Consider the following 22,649-nt stretch of genomic DNA (forward strand, 5'->3'; position numbering starts at 1 on the left):
CTGGCTGCCCAGACTCTGGCTGCCTGGGTGGGCTGCCAGGACCCCTCCTATGTACAGACCTGCCCCAGCTCAGCAAAGGAAGGACATGTAAGGAAAAGGCAAGGCTACCAGTGGAACCGCAGTGCTGTTGGGGGTAGGTGTGAGTCTTTTCACCAGGCGACCTCTCATTTTTCTGGGGCTGGAAGGAATTTGATGCCACCAGTATCTTACAGCCACATGCTTCATTCTTCAGGAACAACTTCTTGGGATCCCGGAAGCATACAAGGTCTCCTGAGGCCTTGGACTTGTGTCTGCATGCCAGCAGATGAGGCTGGAACTAGGACAGAGTGTGAGCATGTGCAGGTGACCTCTTCAAAAGCTTCTCCTCTGTTCCTTTCCTTGGGAGTAACACTGCCTGCTTTGTCCAGTGATGGACTCTCTTGAGCCTTTGAGGTTTAGTATTAGGATTGCCAGCATAGGTTGGTCAATTCTTTAATTTGATTTCTATGTTGATATTTCTATGTTTGAATGTGTGTCCCCTCTAAATCTTAAGTTGAAATGTAATCCCTGGTGTTGGAGGCAGGGCCTGGTGGAAGGTGTTGGCGTCAATGGGGATGGATTCTCCATGAATGTCTTGGTGCTGTCCTTGCAGTAGTGAGTGAGTTCTTGCTCTGAATTTATGTGAAATCTGGTTGTTTAAAAGACAGGTTGTTAGAAGAGAGGCATCTCCTCTCTTGCTCCTTTGCTCCCCCTCTTGCCATGTGACATGCCTACTCCCACTTCACTTTCTGCCATGAGTAAAAGCTCCCTGAGTGCTCACCAGGATCAGATGTTGGCACCATGCTTCCTGTACATCCTGCATAACCATAAGACAAAATAAACCTTCTGTCTTTATAAATTACACAGCCTCAGGTATTTATTTATGGCAATGCAAGCAGAGTAACACCTATGTGGTAGCTTCTCTTGGCCAGTTTTCAAAGGGCAGGCAGAACATGTGGAAGTTGACCTGCACATAGAATGCAGACCTATGTGTGCTTCAGACACTTGGCTCACCTCTCAACCTTCGAGCCCCCACAAATAAGTCACTGTTTAGGGGAGGGTGACATTCATTCTCTGCAAGCCTCCACTTTCATATGTCGTAGCAATGTTTCTCTAAATTGAGCACTCACAGACCCTGAAAGTTCCCCCCTGCAGACCTCTAGGTGATGTCAGACCTTAAACACTTGAAGTTAAATTATTTTCTTTCACCTGCCATGCTCAGTCAGCATGAGTGATGTAAACACAAACTCAGAAACTCAGACTGAAGCCAGATGGCACCACATGGCTATAAGGTCATTCTCAAATGATGTGGAACATACTTATGTTTATTTTAATTTTTAAAAAAAGTTGTCAGAATGAAACAAAAACTTAAAAACTTATTTTGGAACTCATGGACTCCATCTCCCCCGCCCCCTTGCCCTCAGGACTTTCAGAGATTCATAGATGCTATTTTGAGGAATAGTGTTGTAGAAGATTCTCTCTTCCCTTCCCCTGCCCTTGCCAACAAGCAAGACCTCCCTCTAAAGAAATAGCATAAGCTGGGCCCAGCTTGGGCTGTGGCTCATGTAGCAGGGTCAGATTAAACAAGCAATTAAATTTGACCATTGAACTCCCAGTTGGGAGGGCCTTGGCAACCTTCTTCTACAAGGCTATCTGATTCATAACTCTATTGTCAACATTCTGGTCCATTGTTGGATAGCTCCTGTTAGTGCAATGTTTTCACAGCTAAAGTTGAATTTTCACTGATTGGTTTTGGTCTTGACCTCTGGGATCATGTTGAATTAAAAAAAGAGAAAAGTCCTACAGATATTGGGGCAAGGCTGGGCACAGTTGGCTCACTCACATCTGTAATCTCAGCTCTTTGGGAGGATGAAGTGGGAGGACTGCTTAAGGCTAGGAGTTTGGAGACCACCTTGGGCAACATAGTGAGACCCCTGCCTCTACCAAAAAAAATTAGCCGGGCATGGTGGTGCACACCTGTAGTCCCAGCTACTCAAGAGGTTTAGGTAGGAGGATTGCTTGAGCCCAGGAGTCTGAGGCTTCAGTGAGCTGTGATCATGCCACTGCACTCCAGCACAGGTGACAGAGGGAGACCTTAGCTCTAAAAAGTAAAAAAATTAAAAAAAGATATTGGGGCAGAGGGCACATAGGCCTGATTTGAGCTCTTTCCTTTTTTAAAATATAAATAGATGCAATAAGTTCATTGGAGCAGCCAATGAATATGCTGATTTGATTCTAAAAAATGTACAGATGGGAGAGGTGAGAGTTTGAAGAAGCACAGATGGAGAAGTCTTTTCATTTTGTCACTGAGAACAGACCTGGAGTTACTAAGGGTGTCAAGACCTACAGATGCAAACACAGAGAAGAAGAGTGGTACAGACACATGGCAGGTGGCAGCTGGCAGGGAATGTGTTTCTGCAGGGCTCAGATACATGAGGAAGGACACGTAGAAAAGGGCTTGGTGAGGATTTCAGCACAAGTTCCTGGTGTCCTCCTGTGGGGACAGAGCTGAGCGTTCAGGGATGGTTGAAGATCCAGTGATGTTTCCAGATGACTGATGCAAGCTGCTCCTGCCACTCCTCAACCTTAAAGAATGTCACTCCCCTACTTGGTTTGCTGAATCAGGCATTGCTGTCTGAAGTCTGTGTAGGGCTAGATCAATTGAGCCATCTTGTACCATTGCTTATTTTGAAATTACTTTCCCATCATTTCGCAAAATGATATGTTTGTTGTTGGGGACCTAAAAATGCAGCTATTCTAACTCTGCTTTTGTGGGTTCTCATACTGAGAATTTTGTACAGAGCTCTGAGCACAAATGCACATCTAGAGTCCTGCTTTGTCACATTTTTTTTCAGCCAAAACAGCCTTGCAGGGCCAGCAGGTGATGTGGTTAGAGTCCTCAGGATAAACCAATAGGACTGTATAATGAGATGCTAGCTTTGGTCACTAGATTGTTATGTAAAATATTTGAAATTTGTAGGCCTTTCAGCTGCTTGATGAAACTCAAGAATCACTTGATTTAGATGACAATCATATGTTTGAAATGTGCACATGGGATTGGTTTTGGCTTTGTATTTTTAGAAGAGTTCTTGTGCCCAGGTAGCCCAGCTCCCCACTGGTTGCTGCTGCTAAGTCTGGGGGTCTTAGATAGAGAGCCCCCTGGCTCCCTCAGCAGGGAGCCTAAGGTAATAGAAAATGTTTTGCTCCATACTCTGCCATTGCACTTGGTGAGATCCACTGGTGGAAGTGCTGATCCTTCCTTGACCAGAGCAGAAAGGACCCAGTTTCCTTAGAGACTTGTGGGCTGTCAGAACCCAACTCAGCCTTCCTCCTACACTGTTGTTGTGCTGTGGCCTGCAGAGCCAGGAGAGAACCCACCACCTTCTTTAGCTGGGGATCCTGCCTTCTTCCCCACTGTATCTTACACGGACAGAAGACAGGTTCACTCATTCCTCTTGGTTCTGAGTTGGTCCACTTAATGAACAATGAACCTACTTCTAGAACCATCTCTTGAACAAGAAAACAGTCTTTGGTCAGATAAATATATCAAGGCAAACCTTGAAGACTGCATGAGAAAATCCAGCACTGTTGGACTGGTGCCTTGCAGGCAGGTGGGAAGGAAGGGGAGCCAACTGCTTGTAGTTCCCACCAGAAGTGCCAAATGACCAGCCATCTCCCCAGCCCAGGTGTGCACAGGGCATCATTGTTCAGCCCTTGGGTTTGAGTATAGGGCGAGGCCATGTTTGTCCAATATGGAGAATAGGGGGTGGCCTTACTCCTCCATATTCCACACTGAATAGCCTTCCTATGAACTAATTCTGGCTGCTGTGGCTGAAGAACGTAACTAGATGGTTTGCTCTGATATTGACATGACAGCCAGCTGAGGCTGAATGGCCAGCGAGGCTTAGTGGACACTGTTTCACATCTCCCCACAAACCATCTCCTGATGCTCCTGCTGGAGATAGACCGTGGGGTGTGATGAACCATATGGCTGCACTAGTATGGTATTTTTGTATTATCATTAGAAGGGAAGCACAGGAGGATGGGAGGAAAGGCAAGAGGAGCAAGTCTCTTAATGTGGCACAGTGTTGAAAGGAAGTACATTGTTCTGATGTTGGTTAAGACTATGATGAAAAGATGTCAGAAGCTGCACTGTGAAAGCAAGGCTGTGACATTTGGAGAAGGTGGTTTGTGTCTGTGGGCTAGCTCCCCATTGACCATCTCACAGATCCACCCACTTATGCTCCCCTGAATCTACTTCCCCTTGGGGTTTGAGTGCAGAACTCTTGCTCTTCATTTTCTTCTTCCTTTCAATCCTGTTATTCTTAACACTGTATTTAACTCCAAGGAATTTTATTTTGAATCACAACTCTAAGATCTGTTGTTTGGAGGGTAGTTTCAATTTATTAATGAACCAGAGAAAATAGCACAAAATGACTGTGAAAGGCCAAGAAAGATGGGTAGGGGTTAATTCTGCCTGATTCTCCTGCACGTATGGAATAAAGCCTCCCTGAGCTCCATGCCCCTTAGATAAGGGAAGGCCGGTCCTGCAGAAGGAGCACAGTGTTTCTGTGTTGTGGATGGAAAACTCTCTCTCCCCACCCCCCATGGAAAGTTTCCCTCTGCAGGATCATAAACCTGAACATCTAAGACCTCAAAAAACACCTCTTTTTATTATTATTATTATCATTTTTTTTTAGAGACAAGAGTCTTGCTCTGTTGCCCAGGCTGGAGTGCCGTGGCATGGTCTCAGCTCACTACAGCCTCCATCTCCTGGGTTCAAACAATTCTCCTGCCTCAGCCTCCTGAGTAGCTGGGATTACAGGCATGCGCCACCACGCCTGGCTACTTTTTGTAATTTTAGTAGAGATAGGGTTTCATCATGTTGGCCAGGCTGGTCTCGAACTCCTGACCTCAGGCAATCTGCCCGCCTCAGCCTCCCAAAGTGCTGGGATTACAGGTGTGGGCCACCACACCTGGCCAAAAAGACGACTCTTGAAACACATTTTTCCAATTTGCAGCTATACTTTTTCACACCTTTGGATTTCACTTTGTCTGAAGCAGTACATTTAGAGATAGATTGCAAACCCAGTCCATTAGATTCTATTGTTCTTTTCCCTTATGCTGCTTAATAGTCTACATCCAGGTTTATCCCCTCATGCTCAGAAGACAAAATATTAAGACCTTAAATTAGAGATTCCAAAAGCATGAACATACATCATCTCATCTGGTCCTCACAACAACCCTGTGAGGCAGGCAGGCATTATGGTTCCAGAATGCAGAGGACACAGTCCTAACTGGTTAAGCTGGAAACCAAATCCATGTCCTCTGTCTCCTGGTCTAGTGCTCCTCCCACTCCATGAGATGAACTGCACTCACTGTAATGAACAAAACAGCCTTTCTGCTTGAAATAGATGAAATGTCCTTTGGGCTTGCACACAGGTGATTTTAAGTAGAAACCTTGCTGGATAGTGCAGAAGAAAAACACACCTGTGCTCAGTTCAACATCAGAATCAGCATCGGAGGGATGAACAGGACAGAACATGGACATCTTTGACAAGGGTTTCTGCTTATGTTCTTGATTCTCACCCAGATCATGGTTGAGTGATGTAACTTTAAAGCAGCAAAGTCCAGGATGGGGGAAGGCATTTAAAGGACTTTCTCATCTAGCAACTTATTGATTCCTTCACAAATCCTCTTGAGGTTGGGTCTACAGTCTCCATCCAGACTATAAAGGGTAGAGAGGAACTCCACATTGGCGAAGTGGTTAAAGACGTGGTTGATGCGCCCGTGGGTCCTGGGCGTCAGGTGCCGCTGCACCAGTTCATGTACCAGGTCCTTGCACTCATGCAGGAGATTGGAGAGCACGTTCCTATCGAAGGTGTATTCCACCTCATAGAAGCTGACGATGGTCATGGCGGTCTGGTTCAGCTTCTTCCGGAACTTCTCCACAATAACAAGCTCCTCTTGGCTAAACTGGTTGTTTCGGTAGAGGATCCCGATTTTGATCGCCACCTTGATTAAGTCTTTCATGATCTTGTGGGCTTCCTTCTTGTTGTGAGTGTGCTCTTTGGTGACTTTGTAGAGCTCATCAAAGATCTCACTGCTGGTGTCATCAATCAACATGTTGGCCACAGTTTTGCTGGCTATTTTGCTCAGAATCTTCTTCTGGGCTTGAAGAGCAAGACTCTTTGAACTAAAAACATCAGGACCTATGGTAAAAAAACATATAAAAGTTTTAGAGATATAAGAACTGTCTATTACTTTTCCACAAGTAAAACACACTAACTTGAACTTATGCTCTCAGAGCAAAAACTCATGTTTTTATATCCCCTAACTCCCTAACTAAACCCCACCCCAGCCTGGTTCCCCCACTTTCCTCTCCATGTGACATGCTTGTTTACCCTTTCAAATCCTCTACACTGTGCTTATGCTCTTTCCTCTGCTGGAGGTCATCTCCTCTTATCCAGGCCAAATCTTACATTTTTAGGCCTACTTCATTCATAAAGCCTTCCTGATTCTATTAGTTCACAGAGAACACTCTACCACTGCTCTCACACTGCAAACCATTCAGCTTCGCAAACTATACAGCAGCAAATTATTGCTTAATTGCAAGAATGCAGCTCCATTGTCAACCCCATTCCCAGGGCAGACATAGATAGTTGATCATGACAGTCATTTTTGACTGAGTCTCAGAACTCACATATCATTGGGCCTAAGAGGTATTCTTTTGCTTTTGAAATATTGAAAATTGGATGGGTCTTTCAGTTACTGTTGCCAGGTAGCTGTTGTGCTGTGGTTGTTATTACCTGTGTGCACATCAATTTACACAAAAGTTGTCAGAGATTTGGGAGAAAGTCAAGAGAAATTTTTGTAAGAAATGTTGCCTCTTGAATACTCTTGATGGCATAGAGAGTTGTACTGTGAGAACATCAATAACTCCACATCAAAGATGCTACAGATGAGTAGTACTCCGAAGGTGAAGCAGCTTAGGAAGACCAGACCCAATTTATTTTGCTGTTATTTTCCACTTTATGAATGAATGAGAACAATATATGTTTAAAAAATCCACCATATTATATGCAAATAAGTCTAAAAATCCTCTTTCAATATGTATAAATAAAAATTCTAAGTAATAAGAAAGCCATGGTTCATAATTTATAGCGTATTTTTTTTCTTAAGAATGCATAAAATGGCATCTTACAATTGATGGTGTTTTGATTTGATGAAATACTCTACAAGGCCACCAATTAGCTGGAGCTGACATCTGAAATGAAACCCACTAGCCATTCTCACTCTACAGTATGTATGCATATTGTTCTTATCTTCCCAAGGAGATTCAAATTGCCCAAGGACAGAGGCAATGTCTCCCAGAGCACCTAGCTCAGTTCTGGGAATAGGGAATGGTGCTGTTGAGTAAAATACCAGAGAAATGCTGAAGAATAAGAAAGTAGTAAAATACAGTGTACACCAAACTGATACTAAGAAAAACCAATATTCCTTTTGAGAATTGAGGGTCCTTGAGAATCGCAAGAGCTTTTGTCCAGTGCTTTGTGTTCACACAGGAGTGACAGGATACGCAGAGCAGACAGAGCAATGGCCACATGCCTGGCTTCTGTTGTCCTTGTCTGGTCCCTCCCTCTCTGCTCCTGGGTCAGCAGAACTAAAGCAGCGAGCACCAGGGGCCTTCCACAGCCCCAGCAAGCTTCTCTTCCAAAGTCTGAGACCACAGAATCTTTAAGCAACTTCATGCCCAAGTGACCCTGACATGGCCAGGCTTTTCCCTTCTGTCTCAGTGCTAAGAGGAATAAACACTCATTGTGCAGAACATAAAAGGAATGAACAATCTCTCCTGACTCTTCTTTACTATGAGAAAGCTCCGACTTCCTGACTGATGCTATTCCAGAGTTTGAGGCAAATGATATTCCTGCCCAGTCTCATCATCTACCAAGATCACTAGAGCTTTGTGTGAATAGCTTTTGTTCTCTGCAAAATCAAAGTTGTTCTCCAAAGGCAAATATTTACTAGCACTAAGCATATTCAGAAGATTGCACTGTATGCTTTGAAGTCAATTCCACAGAGGAAGCTTAAAGACTTTTGAGTAATCGCCCTGTCACTGAAATAAGTATATGCCTCCTCAGGTGACTATTCTAATAGGAATAGTGGAATGTAGACGGATCCATTCTAGAATATAAAAATATGAGTCATGGCTTTGTAGTCACAGCTTCTAAAAACTTCCCAAGAATAAGGTCTTTAGACTCTCTACAATTGCAGCCAACATGCATTTACACAGACGCAGCAGGTCAACTACATATGCATCCAGTGGCAGGTTAGTGCCTGGGGACAGGGACTCGTGTGTAAGCCTGACTTTACCCCCAATGCTTGGCACACTGGCAACACACAGGTGTCGGCTGAGTGAAGGGAGTGCTGGCTCTGTGCCAGGTGCTGTTTAACCCTTTGGGCTGGGTTAAGTGGGCATTTTCCCTAGGCTTTCCTGCTGGCCTGATTCCATACCCTGCTGTTTGTACTGCCAGCATTTCCTCTATTCTGCTCTGGACCAGTTGTCAGAGCTCACATATCCCCATAAGATTTATTTTAAAAATAATTAATTGGCTGGGTGCTGTGGCTCATGCCTGTAATCCCAGCATTTTGGGAGGCTGAGGCAGGTGGATCAGTTGAGGTCAGAAGTTTGAGACCACCCTGGCCAACATGGCTAAACCCCATCTCTACTAAAAATACAAAAATTAGCCAGGCATGATGGCATGCACCTGTAGTCCCAGCTACTTGGGAGGCTGAAACACGAGAATTGCTTGAACCCGGGAGGCAGAGGTTGCAGTGAGCTGAGATTGCGCCACTGCACTCCAGCCTGATCAACAGAGCAAGACTGTCTCAAAAAATAATAATAATAATAATAATTAATTCAATTTATCGATATTTATTTTATTTTGTTCTTTGAGATGGGGGCCTCGCTATGGCAGCCTCAAAGCTGGCCTTGAACTCCAGGGCTCAAGCAATCCTCCTGTCTCAGCTTTCCAAGTAGCTGGGACTACAGGAATGTGCTCTGTGCCTGGCCCCTATAAGAATTTTTAAAAACTGTGCACCTCCTTGAATATTTTAAAACTTGTCAGCAAGCATTTTTCATGTTAAGATTAAATAGTTAGGAAAGATATAATTTCTAGATAAGGTAAATAGTGACATTTTCAAATTAACCTGTTAAATCATTATTTTAAATGTGTCCAATGTAACATAAGTACCGTTGTTATATAATACCCATTACTGTACACTTTAAAAATGATGTGAACAAGGTCTTCTTTAAAAATTGGAAATGTTACATTTTTTTCTCCTTGAAATTGTATCTCTATTCTACTTCACCCACAGCACTTTAACTTCATGTATGTGCTTATGCTTGAAAATATTTATCAATCCATCATAATTCTCTACAACCAAAGGATGCATATTAATTTAAATTTAAATTAAAAGAAGATAGATTCCAGGGACCATAAATCTCTAAGCAAAAATTAAAAATTTCCTTTGGAGTGAGTTATCATTTTAATTATTTTAGGTATAATATAAAGTATCAAAACTTTGATAACTACTTACTAAACATAAGAAATGAAGTTTTATTGGAAATGTACCTCTAAATAAGATAGGCAGGGGTGAGTTATGGTGCCTTACCAAAAGAGTCATCTTTGGCAATGCGAATTTCACATCAACTCTTTGTTTGCCAGGAGGTTTTGTACTCCCTGGGCAAAATGTCCAATTAAGATTTTTCTGGCTAATACGGTGAAACCCTGTCTCTACTTAAAAATACAAAAAACTAGCCGGGCGACGAGGCGGGCGCCTGTAGTCCCAGCTACTTGGGAGGCTGAGGCAGGAGAATGGCGTAAACCCGGGAGGCGGAGCTTGCAGTGAGCTGAGATCCGGCCACTGCACTCCAGCCTGGGTGGCAGAGCAAGACTCCGTCTCAAAAAAAAATAATAATAAAAATAAAGATTTTTCTTCTTGGCCACCACACCCTGTAATCCCAGCACTTTGGGAGGCTGAGCTGGGCAGATCGCTTGAGCCTAGGAGTTTCAGACCATCCTGGGCAACATGACAAAAACCTGTCTCTAGAAAAAATACAAAAATTAGCTGGATGTGGTGCCATGCACCTGTAGTCTCAGCTACTTGAGAGGCTGAGGTGGCAGGATGGCTTGAGCCCAGGAGGTTGAGACTGCAGTGAGCTGTGATCATGCCACTGCACTCCAGCCTGTGTGACAGCGAGACCCTATCTCAATAAAAATAAAATAAAATACAATGAAAAATTAGCCACGCATACACCTGTAGTCTCAGCTACTCAGGAGGCTAAGATAGGAGAATTGCTTGAGCCCAGGAGGTCGAGGCTACAACAGTGGAAGAAAGGGAGATCCACCATGCCTTGACCTTAGGTTTCTTCTTAGGCAGCTGAGTTTGTATATTAGTATATACAAAGAATATGTATTGAAGTTGCCAAGAGGAATTTGGATCTATAACTGAGTTCCCTCAAAACTCTGTATATGTTGTGGAATGTCTCTGGATTCTTGCAGTCTGCTCATCTACCATTCTGAATCTTACTCTTCTGCAAGAGCAGCAGCCTTCCATGAAATGTTAAGAAGTGTTCCTTGGGAAGAAAAGAAGAATTTCTTGATTACATAAATTTAAAAAACACTGATTAAGCATTCTGTGAGATTTTAAAAATATTTCTTTAATACATTAAGGTGTTCTATCAACTCCCAGAGAGAAGTGGGTGTGGTAGGCAGAATAATGAACCCCAGAGACATCCACATCCTTATCCCTGGATATGCTGCCTTACATGGCAAAAGGGAATTTGCAGACATGATTAAGTTGAGAGTGAAAGAAGGAAGTGGGAGAGTGAGTTAGAGAAAGAGATGCAATGATGAAAACAGAGGTTGGGGTGACATGGTGGCTGGCTCTGAAGATGGATGGAGAGTCAGAACCAAGGAATGTGTCCTGTAGAAGCTGGAAATGGCCAGGGAGGGGATTGTCCCCTGGAGCCTCCAGAAACAAAACAAAACAAAATGGAGCCCCTGCCAGCACCTGGATTTTAACTCTGTAAAATCCATTTCGGACTTCTGATCTCCAGAAATATAAAATTATAAATTGGTGTCTTAAGCCACTAAATTTGTGGTAATTTGTTACAGCAGCAATAGGAAATGTATTCAGGTGGGTAGAATGAGATGTAGCAGTCTCAATTTTCTTTGATTAGGGAACTATTTTTGCCTCCGGAGTGACCAAATGTCCAGTTTTCCAGCAAGGAGGGCTTTCCCAGGCAGTGGACTTTCATTGCTAAAACTGGAAATGTTCCATATAAATTGGGACAAGTTGGTCATCTATTCCTGAACTACTAGTGATGTATATTTATCATATGAAGAACAGAGAAGTAACAAAGACACAACTTGAGAGTGGAGGAAGATTATACCATTTAAGAAGCTCTTATCTCAGCAGGGGAAGCTGAGTACCTATCCATCTTGCCACATTTACCACCTGCTCTACCTGCTTTTTAATTCTAGAGCCAACTTTTGTCTCTTTTAGACCTAGGTCCCCCTTGTCCCTTGTCTTCTCTGCAATTATTGAGCATTTACTCTTAGTTTGGCTATGTATCAAGTGCTATGAGGAAATCCCGAGGAAAGTATTCAACTGGGTCTTGCTCTGAATATGATCCTGCAGTCAGGCCAGATATAGACAATGAAACAAAATACAGAAACATGTGAAACAGCCCACATTGGCATGAGTGAGAATAGTTGGGGTAAAGTACATGGGCTCTGAAGGTGGATTTGCATGTAGGTAGGGACACCTATGATGTTAGGAAGTGGTTTCTAAAGTCATGGATATAGGCCAGTATTTTTCCCCAAGTCACCAAGTCCCTGGGTGGTTTCCCTGATAAGCTTCCTGCCATCTATTTTGTATAAGAATTTATTATTTACCTGCAAGTAATTTTGGGGACAAACTTCTACAGCGAGGGCTCAGGAGGGTCACCGGGATAGCATCTCTGAAGCTTTAAAGATCAAAAGTGTCGTGCAGAGGAACCCAAATATTATGGACCGCTAAAATTACCAGGAAGGTTTTAAGAAAAAGCAACAACCAAGTAGATTTCCACACTCTACCCCAAATTGTCACAAGCTCCCTGAGTGATTCTGACATGATGAATGTAGGACCCACAATTGGTAACAGTGTGCTCCAACACGCATCCTACAGAGCACTTGTCCTGTTAGATGCTCCAGGAAAGAAAGTCTTGAGGTCAGTTAAATGAGTTTGTAGATGACAATATATCATGGTTTGCTTTTGATAGTTCACCATACCAGGTAGCTTATTAAGGCTTTGAGAAGTTCTACAGTAAAGATACCTGCATAGTTTTGTTTAGTCCACCACTTCTCAAACTTACTGGAAATATACATATACACATGAATATATATATGTCATATGTCACATATATATATGACATATATATATCACATTCTCTGGTATGCATTATAGGAAATAGTGGGATAGGATTGAGAGAAATAAAATCAACACACTGGTTAACAGAACACTTTCACAACTCTCAGAGATTAATGGGGAAGTTGGGGAGATACCATTGTTTCCAGCATGCATACATAATGTTACAAATGATTTAAGGGAGAGAGAGGGCACTGAGGGAGGAGTCCCATTTGGAAGAGTTTTTGCACATGGAAATCTTGGCCTTGCTTTCAACCATCCTTCTGCCTCAGCCTTCTGCACAAGGTGCCTATTGGCGACCCACCAAGGAGGAACACTGCAGGCTGAGGGAAATAGCATGAGCTAAGCTTTGGGAGTCAAGGTCACGGGTGTGCTTGGGATATCTGGGAAACAGGCCTAACTAGTGGACCATGTTTATCAATGGGGAAACACTAAAAGATGGACGATAGGTCTTGGTAAAAACTTCTCTTTCTGTATACAAGCCCTAGGAGAGCTCTTTTGGCCAGGGATAATTCTTTTAACCATGTTTGAACAAAAGTTCCCATTTTCCAGGCATGAAAGGTAATGGATTGTTTTATAGTACCTCAGAATCTCTGAGAATAGATATAAAAATGTGATTATGTAGCGATAGCAAATTCATCCTGGTAGAAAGACAGGGGGCTTCCTTAAACCAAGATTGATAGAAGAGCTCAATCAAAGATAATATGAAGCCTCTGAGAATAAGGACCCTTCAATCATTTACAAGAAAGGAAACACACCAGAACTATGTTGGGAGAATGGGGTGACAATGGCAGTGAGCTAGTTTGGAGAGAGAAAGCAAAAGATAATTTAAGGGGGGAACTTCACTGCATGGAAAAGTGCTGGGGCCAGTCTGAGCTTCTGCTTTTATAAATGATGTTCAGCTGGAGTACAAGTGATGTTTCCATGTTTCTAGAAATACTAAGCTCTCCCAGATGGTGAAATGCCAAGCTAATGGTGATAAACAACAGGAAGATCTTTACCAAGCTGGGTGAGTGGGTAAAAGAGCTTCAGCATGGTAAGAACAAGGTAATAAATTTTTGGAAAAATAAAGTAAATGATAGTTATAAAAGATGACAGGCTCTGAGCTCTCAGCTACAGCCCAGAAAAGGGCTCTGAGCATCACTCCAGGATGTGGGAGTGGACAGGGTGAGGGGACAGCTATTCTCCCCTCTTTTTCACAGGACTTGGAAACTTCTCTAAGGAGTGTGTGGAAAACTTGAATGTAAATGTGGATAGCTGTGTCAAAATTATAAAATGGGAAATTATTTGTAATAGCCAGTATAGATCAGAATTACTTCGTTTCTCTAAATAGCTTAAGATAATGGCAGGGAAGAGAATTAGCTAAAAATGTTAAGCAGAGGTTAAGAGTGAAGATGGTTCCCAGAAGAAAACAATCTGGAGTGCTTAATGGGCATCATCTGTCAAGGCAGGGGACCCAGAGGACAGGGAAGGTGGGAGGAAAGGCCCAAGGGAAGGGATAAGAGCCCTAGGCGGAGGAACATTCCTGGTAGTCCAAGTTTCTGGCACTCAATCACTTACACTTAATTGTTAGGGGGAAAAAAAAAACCAAAAAATGAAGGAACTTCAAGCAAGCCTCCTTGAGATGGAGCAGGCTCACAAACTACTTTGAACTATCTTTTCTTTTTTTTGAGACAGATTCTCGCTCTGTCGCCTAGGCTGGAGGGCAGTGACACAATCTCGGCTCACTGCAACCTCCGCCTCCTGGATTCAAGCGATTCTCCTGCCTCAGCGCCCTGAGTAGCTGGGACTACAGTTGTACACCACCATGCCTGGCTAATTTTTGTATTTTTAGTAGAGATGGGGTTTCACCATGTTGGCCAGGCTGGTCTACGAACTCCCGACCTCGTGATCCACCTGCCTTGGCCTCCCAAAGTGGTGGAATTACAGGTCTGAGCCACAGCGTCTGGCCTGAATTTGAACTTTCATGATGAGCAACCATCCTTCTGCTCAGTTTATGCAGCCAGAAAAGCTGACTGAACCTGTCACATCCCTCATGCTCCATCTTTTACTACTGATAAGTGGCCAGGAGCAAATGGGGAGAGTGATGGCCTTGCCGTTCCTTCCCATCTCCTTTTCTGTTCTGTGGGTGAATGATGAGGAAGGTGTTTGCTGTAGGGGTGAGGCGTGGTGGTCTGCAGGATGGGATATCCTTGATGATGGTAAAATGCCTCCTCAAGAAGACACTGCCTCTGCTTTAGGTTTTGGTTGTCCCTAAGAAGCTGTGGGGGCAGGACCATTAAGGAACTTTAAGTAGTGTTTTGAAATGTGAACCTAACACAGTTGTGGTTTCCAGAGAGACTCACTGAGTTGTTGCATCTCCAGTGGATTCAAACTAGAAAACATTTTTCCATCCCTTGTATAAACCTGTTGTTTGTATATTCCTAGAATTTTAAAGAAAGAACATGGAGATGGAGGAGGTAGAATGAAATGAAAGTCTTAAGGGATGGCAGGGCCTTTGAGTCAGAGACAAGAAAAAAAAAAAAAAAAACCTTGATCCTCCCCCCTCCCATGGAGAAATAATCAAAGCTTAGAAGTTCATGAAAATTGCCTTTGATTGGTCCAATTCCTTTCATACGTGAGTGAGGATGGCACTTTTGAGGCTTACAAAAGGCATTTGGGAACACTTTAAAAGGCACCCATGATGAAACTTAGATGATTTAGAAGGGTTAGGGAATGGATTTTTCAGACTCAGGGTTAACTTCACAGCATATTCTTGAAGACGTCTTGGGTCTGGTCCCTTCCCAACCCTCCAAAGGAGCCACCTGCCTTGAAGACAGACCCTGAGCTTACCCCTGCTTCTGGGAAGACCTGAGGTCTCCCAAATTTCCACCACCTGCCACAGGAAGCAGGCAGTTTGTGGGACTCATAGGGGACACCATGACTGAAAGAGTAGCAGCCTCCACTAGGCACCACTGGTGGGGTGCACAAAATAGAACTCTTAGAACCTCTATTTCGGTTTCCTTTTCTGTAATGAGATAAATTAAGCTTTACCAATATTTAATAAACAGATAGATTTGGGCCCCACTGTTGTGTGGCATTCTGAGGGATGAGGGAAAGATCCCCCACGTGGGGTGGGGAGAGGTGTTTAGTTTATGCCTCACTTGTTTGTTCTCTTTCAGTAGTTTTAATTTATTTCAGCATGTTTATGTGTGCTTGGTTAAACAGACTCACTGATTATATTATTTCATTCTAACTAAACTAGCCCTTGCAAAATAGCCCAGTGATTTCAAAAGATGCCTGAAAGAAACAAAACCAAGGACTGAAGATGAGCTCCTAATCATACAGACACATGTGAACAGCAGGAAAACGCAGAGTGGACAGTTATCCTTCCTCTTAGCAAGAGCTTTCCCATAGCCCCACTTTAAGGGAAAAGTAATGATCTAATCAGATCTGACAATAAGTGGACCATCAACATTTCAAAAATTTCTATAGGACAACTTAAAGAATGGATTTCAAACACTTTTACTTGCCTCGAGATATTTCCTGAAGGCAGTAGGAAGTCATGGCAATTAGAAAGATAGTTAAACTCCTCTTGTTTAAAGATAGTTAAATGCCTCGTGTTTCTGATCTTTAGCTTGTCCTCTGGGTGACAGGGAGAGAGCACAGTAAGGAACAGCATGAGTGATTGCTGGGGTTCAGGGATGAGTCAAGGATGATGATGAGTGTTTCTTCTAGCTTGAGAGACAGGTAGGGTGAAGGGATATAGAGGTGCCACCAACTGAAATGGACATCTTGGAGGAGCCAGCCTGTAGGGAAGATGAATTCATCCCTGAGTTCCTGGTACCCGTGGGGCATCTGGGTGGAGATGGTGACACCAGCCTGTCTAGCAGGACACTTCAAACCTCACCTGTCCTACCCTAGTCTTCTCATTTTCCCCTGCAAACCCTATCCCTTTCCAGTAAGCAAGAGATGATGAAAAGACCCATCTTCCTGAAATAATTAGCCCACTAGAGATCTTGAGGGATAAGTGGGTTCTTCCTTCAAAATGCAAACACGTCCATTTAGCTGGTTAAAGTGGGTTCTCTATTCACTTCAGTCAGAGCCACACTGTATCTCTCTTGGGGGTCTCTCTCCCCTTTGTCGTCCACCATCAAACCACCCCTCCTCTTTCTTTTTCTTTTTTTTTTTTTTTTTTTGCAAGACAGAGTCTTGCTCTGTTGCCCAGGCTGGAGTGCAGTGGCATGATCTCAGCTCACTGCAACCTCTGCCTCCCGAGTTCAAGGAATTCTCCTGCCTCAGCCTCCCAAGTAAGCTGCGATCACAGGTGCATGCTACCATGCCTGGCTAATTTTTGTATTTTTAGTAGAGATGGGGTTTCACCAGGTTGGCCAGGCTGGTCTCGAACTCCTGACCTCACGATCTGCACCCCCCCCCCACCGCCTCCCAAAGTGCTGGGATTACAGGGATGAGCCACTGCACCTGGCCTACCCCTCCTCTTTCATCAAGCAAATGAATTATTTAATAATTAGGGTAGGGAGGGAGAGGCAGCCTTGGGTGCAATAGGACAGGGGCAGAGGTTGGAAGGATGAAGGACTGAATTACGGGAGACAACCAAACACAGAACAGGGGTGCTGGTTCACCAGTCTTCATCCTCTCTGTCATGTGACCAGCTTTCCTGACTCCAGCTCTGGCTTAGGTGCCCCTGAGATCCTGCCTTTGGCTGGGGCCTGCTAACAGGCACAGAGCTTTGGCTTTGTAGTTGGTAGCTGCTCAGTCCCAGAGATTCATTCATCCACAGGCCAGGAATGAGAATTTGTGTGTTTTGGGGGCACCAACACGACAAAATTTCCCAACTCTTTTGGACATTTTAAGGGTGCTGAATAAGAACATACAAAAGCAATGGTAGTCAAAACAGGATACAATTTCAGATTGCTTCAATGCCTTACATTGAATAATTACACTTGAAAAGCAGCATTTAATTGTCTTCAAGATGAAGACCTTTCCCCTGCCCTTATTCCTGGGCCTTGAAAAGAAGAGAGATTGGCAGGGGGAGCTGTAAAACCTTTTAGCTCATTATCTCGGCTTGTTTTAGAACTTCCAATCCATCACCCATCAGTACTGAGCAATCTGTAACTCAATTAATGATAATGTCAGAGATAAGGACAACTGCTGAGTACAGATTATGCATATGAGTTGGTATATACCGTATATTTGATCCTCATAATTCCTCAAGAGAGGGACTGTTTCATTTTATAGATGAGGAAACTGAGGCATAGTCAATTTAAGTAATTCACTGCCAGCTAAGTGGCTAGTAAGTAGCAAAGCTGCAGTTGGGCCCAAGTTCACCAGACACCAAAGCCTTCCTGCATCTGCCTTTGAAAAACTCCCCTTGGCTCCCTAATGACTGCGATTTCTCACTTATTTAAAATATTGAAGGCCTCAATTTAAATCTCCACCTACCTGGGGGAGTTATATTTCATCACTTTTTTTAAATACAAAAGGGAGAGTCTCATGTGATAGAACATATTCATCAAGACTTGAAGATAGATGTAGCTTTCATTTTTAGAGGGAATTCTATATATTTCCAGTTACATATTGATTTTACAGCCAGCTCTGAAAAGTGAATGAGTGTTTGCTAATTTTACTTACCAGAGCTAACTGAAGCAGATACTTGTGAAGCCAGTGGGGGGTGAATCATCTCCAAATCAACAGGTTAATTTTGAAGATCTGAGAGATATTATTGGCTCACTGCAGAAAAGTAACCATCACTAAAAACAACATCTACTTACATGATTTCTTTAAATGCAGCTTATTCATTCCCCCAGTCCCTTGCATCTAACAAATAACTAGTGTCTCTCTGAATGGTAGATCATATTCAGGCATAATAATAATAAGTGCTCACTCTTCCATGTGCTTTATGCAGTTAAGCTATCATATTCTTGTAACAACTGTATGAAGTAGGCACTAATGTCAGCAATAGCAATGGATGCAGCATTTCACATCAAGGAAACCAAGGCAAATAGAGATTAAGTAGCTTGCCTGAATCTACCATTTAGAAAGTAGTAGAACTGGATTGGGCAGACTCTGCCCCACAGTCTGCCTGAGTTCAGTGCTTCAGCCTGCTACACTGAGCGGCAATGCATGGGGTGACAAACATCAATTAGTTTAAATGTTTTCTGAATTACTGCCCACTTTAAGATGGAGACTGAGCAGTTTTTTTCCGTCACAAGAATTTTCTAAAAACCACCAAGCGTTTCAAACATATATATAATAGATAAAAATGCCTAATACATAAAAACATATACATAAACATAAACAAAATAGAAGATAATTTAACAAACACTGTGTGGCCACCGTCCAGATGGAACACTTCTTAATATATTAAATATTAAGCATTTCAAACATATGGACAAAATAGAACATAATTTAACAAACACTTTGTGGTCACCACTCAGGTGGAAAAAGTCTTAATATTTTACCCTCAAAGACAGGGAGAGGTAAAGCCCTATTTGCTTTCAACTCCCTCTCTTCTGCTTCTAGCTCCCAGATCAAACTGCACTACCAGAAGTCGTATTTTTGTTTCATCCTTCCACGTTTTTATGCTTTTGTCTCGTTTCATAAGTATGCATGCATCAACATCATGTTTAAGCTTCACACAGAAGGTGTCATACTACACAGATCCTTCTACAACTCTTTATTCCACATCCTGTTTTCAAGATTTATCTTGTTTAGTCATTTAGTTGCTTATATAAATACATATCTTCAAGTTTCCTCCTGATGGACATTTAAGTTCTTTCCATTTTCTGCAAGCAAAAAAGTGTCTCCTTGTGTGCACACACACCACAGTCTCCTGGGGTCTACACCTAAAACTTGATTGCCAAGTCCTGCAGCAGCAAAGGTTGCCAATGGCTCTCCAGAGATACTGCACTCATTTTCACACCCAGCAGCAGTGTCTGAGTTCCTGTGGTTGCACTTCCTCATCAGCACTTCAAATCACCCAACTTTTTAATTTTTGCCAATCTGATAGGTATAAAATGGTATCTTGTTTTAATATGCATGTTCGTGATTGCTGGTGAGATTAAATATATTTGTGTTTATTGGGCATTAAGGTTTTTCTCTTCTGCAAATTGCTTGTTCATATAATTTACTCATTTTTTTCAGTTGAATTATATATCTTTTTCTTTTTTTATATATTTTGTTTATGATTCTAACTATGCCTCTGCTGATCACAGGGGTGGCAACTATCTCTTCCCAGTCTGTAGCATTATATTTTAACTTTATTATTGTGTCTTTAGTGATATAGAAAGCTAAATTTTTTTTTTTTTTTGAGACGGAGTTTCACTTTTGTTGCCCAGGCTGGAGTGCAATGGCACGATCTCAGCTCACCACAACCTCTGCCTCCTGGGTTCAAGCGATTCTCTTGCTGCAGCCTCCTGAGTAGCTGGGATTACAGGCATGTGCCACCACACTCGGCTAAGTTTGTATTTTTAGTAGAGACAGGGTTTCTCCATGTTGGTCAGGCTGATCTCGAACTCCCAATCTCAGGTGATCTGCCTCCTTTCAGCCTCCCAAAGTGTTCAGATTACAGGCATGAGCCACTGCGCCTGGCCAGAAATCTAAATTTTTAATAGTCTAATTTATCAATATTTTCCTTGATGGTTGGTGGTTTCTGTATCTCATTTTAAAAATTCTTCTCTGGCCATGAAGTGATAAAAGATAATCATATATTTTCCAGAGGTTTAAAGGTTTTGTTTTTCACATTTAGGTCTTTAATCAATCTGAAAATTATCTGTACATATTGCATGAGGTTGGGAATCTTTTTCTCCCCACAATTTATTCTATTTATTGAATAGTTCATCCTTCTGCTACCTATCTGGTATGCCCCTTCTTTTCATATCAGGTTTCTATATTGCATAGATCTGTTTTTGAGTTTTTTACTCTGTTCCATTGGTCTATTTCAGTACAAAAACCAACTTTTCTTAATATAACTCATAAGTCATGATAGACCAAAGGGAAGTGCCCCCTTCACCCTCATTTTATTCTGCTTAGAAACTGTCTTGATTATTCTTGCCTTTATTCTTCCATAGGAATTTTAGGATCATATGATCAAATGCCATGAGCACTCTATGTTAATCTGAAGTAAACTGGTATCTTTTTTTTGAGACGGAGTTTTGCTCTTGTTGCCCAGGCTGGAGTGCAATGGCATGATCTCGGCTTACCGCAAACTCCACCTCCTGGGTTCAAGTGATTCTCCTGCCTCAGCCTCCTGAGTTGCTGGGATTACAGGCGTGCGCCACCATGCGTGGCTAATTTTGTATTTTTAGTAGAGACAGGATTTCTCCATATTGGTCAGGCTGATCTCGAACTCCCAATCTCAGGTGATCTGCCTCCTCTCAGCCTCCAAAGTGCTCGGATTACAGGCGTGAGCCACCGCGCCTGGCCAGAAATCTAAATTTTCAATAGTCTAATTTATCAATCTTTTCCTTGATGGTTGGTGGTTTCTGTATCTCATTTTAAAAATTCTTCTCTGGCCATGAGGTGATAAAAGGTAATCATATATTTTCCAGAGGTTTAAAGGTTTTGTTTTTCACATTTAGGTCTTTAATCAATCTGAAAATTATCTGTACATATTGCATGAGGTTGGGAATCTTTTTCTTCCCACAATTTATTCTATTTATTGAATAGTTCATCCTTCTGCTACCTATCTGGTATGCCCCTTCTTTTCATATCAGGTTTCTATATTGCATAGATCTGTTTTTGAGTTTTTTACTCTGTTCCATTGGTCTATTTCAGTACAAAAACCAACTTTTCTTAATATAACTCATAAGTCATGATAGACCAAAGGGAAGTGCCCCGCCCCCACTTTATTCTGCTTAGAAACTGTCTTGATTATTCTTGCCTTTATTCTTCCACAGGAATTTTAGGATCATATGATCAAATGCCGTGAGCACTCTATGTTAATCTGAAGTAAACTGGTATCTTTTATTTTTTGAGACGGAGTTTTGCTCTTGTTGCCCAGGCTGGAGTGCAATGGCGCAATCTTGGCTCACCGCAACCTTCACCTCCTGGGTTCAAGTGATTCTTCTGCCTCAGCCTCCCAAGTCACTGGGATTACAGGCATGCGCCACCATACGTGGCTAATTTTGTATTTTTAGTAGATATGCGGTTTCCCCATGTTGGTCAGGCTGGTTTCAAACTCCCGACCTCAGGTGATCTGCCTGCCTTGGCCTCCCAAAGTGCTGGGATTACAGGTGTGAGCCACCGTGCCCAGCCTAAACTGGTATCTTTATGATACTGAATCTTCCTCTCCATTAACATGACATGTCTCTCCATTTAGTCATATCTCCTTCTGTGTCCCTCAATTATGTTTACAGTCCTCTCCATAAAGCTCTTGCGTATCTTTCATTAGATTTACTTCTAGCTACTTTATAGTTTTGGTTGCTGCTGTTACTTTTTTTCTATTACAGTTTCTAAATGGTTATTAATGATGCATAGGAACCCAAATGATCCCTGTATACTTATCGCCAATTGAGACATTTTGCTGAGTTCTGTTATGAGTTCTAATATATTTTATATAGCATCTCTTGGACTTTTTAATGTAGACAACATTGCCTCCACAAAATGATTGTTTTCTTTGACCCCCTATTTCTTTTCCCTGCTTTATAACACCAGTAGAAACATCCAGCACAGTGCTGAATAGCATTACATGGCATCCCGGTCTTGTTCCTAACTTTAACAGGACTGTCTCTAAAATTTCCCTGAGTATGCAATGTTTGCTGTGGGTTTTGACGGATACCCCTTATCAAGCTATCTTCCTTTTATTCCTATTTTGCTAAGGCATTGTTTGCTTTTAAGTAGAAATGTATCCAATTTTAGCAAACACTTTGTATCCACTGAGATGATCATATAATTTATCTCTTCTAATACGTAAATTTAACCAATTATTCGAAGACTTTTTGATTTAAATCATCATTATTCCCAGGATAAGCCCTACTTGGTCATGATGCATATGCATTTACCATACTGATGAATTCTATTAGTAAATATCGCATTTTGCAACTATGCTCAAAAGTAAGATTGGTCTATAATCTTTTCATAGTACTATCTTTGTCCAATTTTGATGTCAGAGAAGACTAGTCCCATAAAACGGATTGAGTAGCTTTCCTTCTTTTTCT

The 22,649-nt window shown here is 42.3% G+C and overlaps 1 protein-coding gene across 3 annotated transcripts in view; it reads right to left on the reverse strand.

Moving 5' to 3' along the window:
- Positions 1 to 4,402: 4,402 nt before the first annotated feature.
- The window catches only part of TNFAIP8L3 (TNF alpha induced protein 8 like 3), a 39,126-nt gene continuing 20,879 nt past the window's right edge, over positions 4,403 to 22,649 (reverse strand). For 2 of the 3 annotated variants that reach the window (XM_030931330.1, XM_030931329.1), the window contains exon 2: positions 4,403 to 6,230. In XM_030931330.1, coding sequence (XP_030787190.1) covers positions 5,668 to 6,230 — 563 coding nt within the window. In that variant the 3' untranslated portion in view covers positions 4,403 to 5,667. Of the gene's footprint in view, positions 6,231 to 16,004; positions 16,586 to 22,649 lie in introns of those variants that run through there. The other variant, XM_030931331.1, reaches the window with a different exon arrangement.

The sequence above is a fragment of the Rhinopithecus roxellana genome, chromosome 5, assembly GCF_007565055.1.
Source record: "Rhinopithecus roxellana isolate Shanxi Qingling chromosome 5, ASM756505v1, whole genome shotgun sequence".
NCBI lineage: Eukaryota > Metazoa > Chordata > Mammalia > Primates > Cercopithecidae > Rhinopithecus > Rhinopithecus roxellana.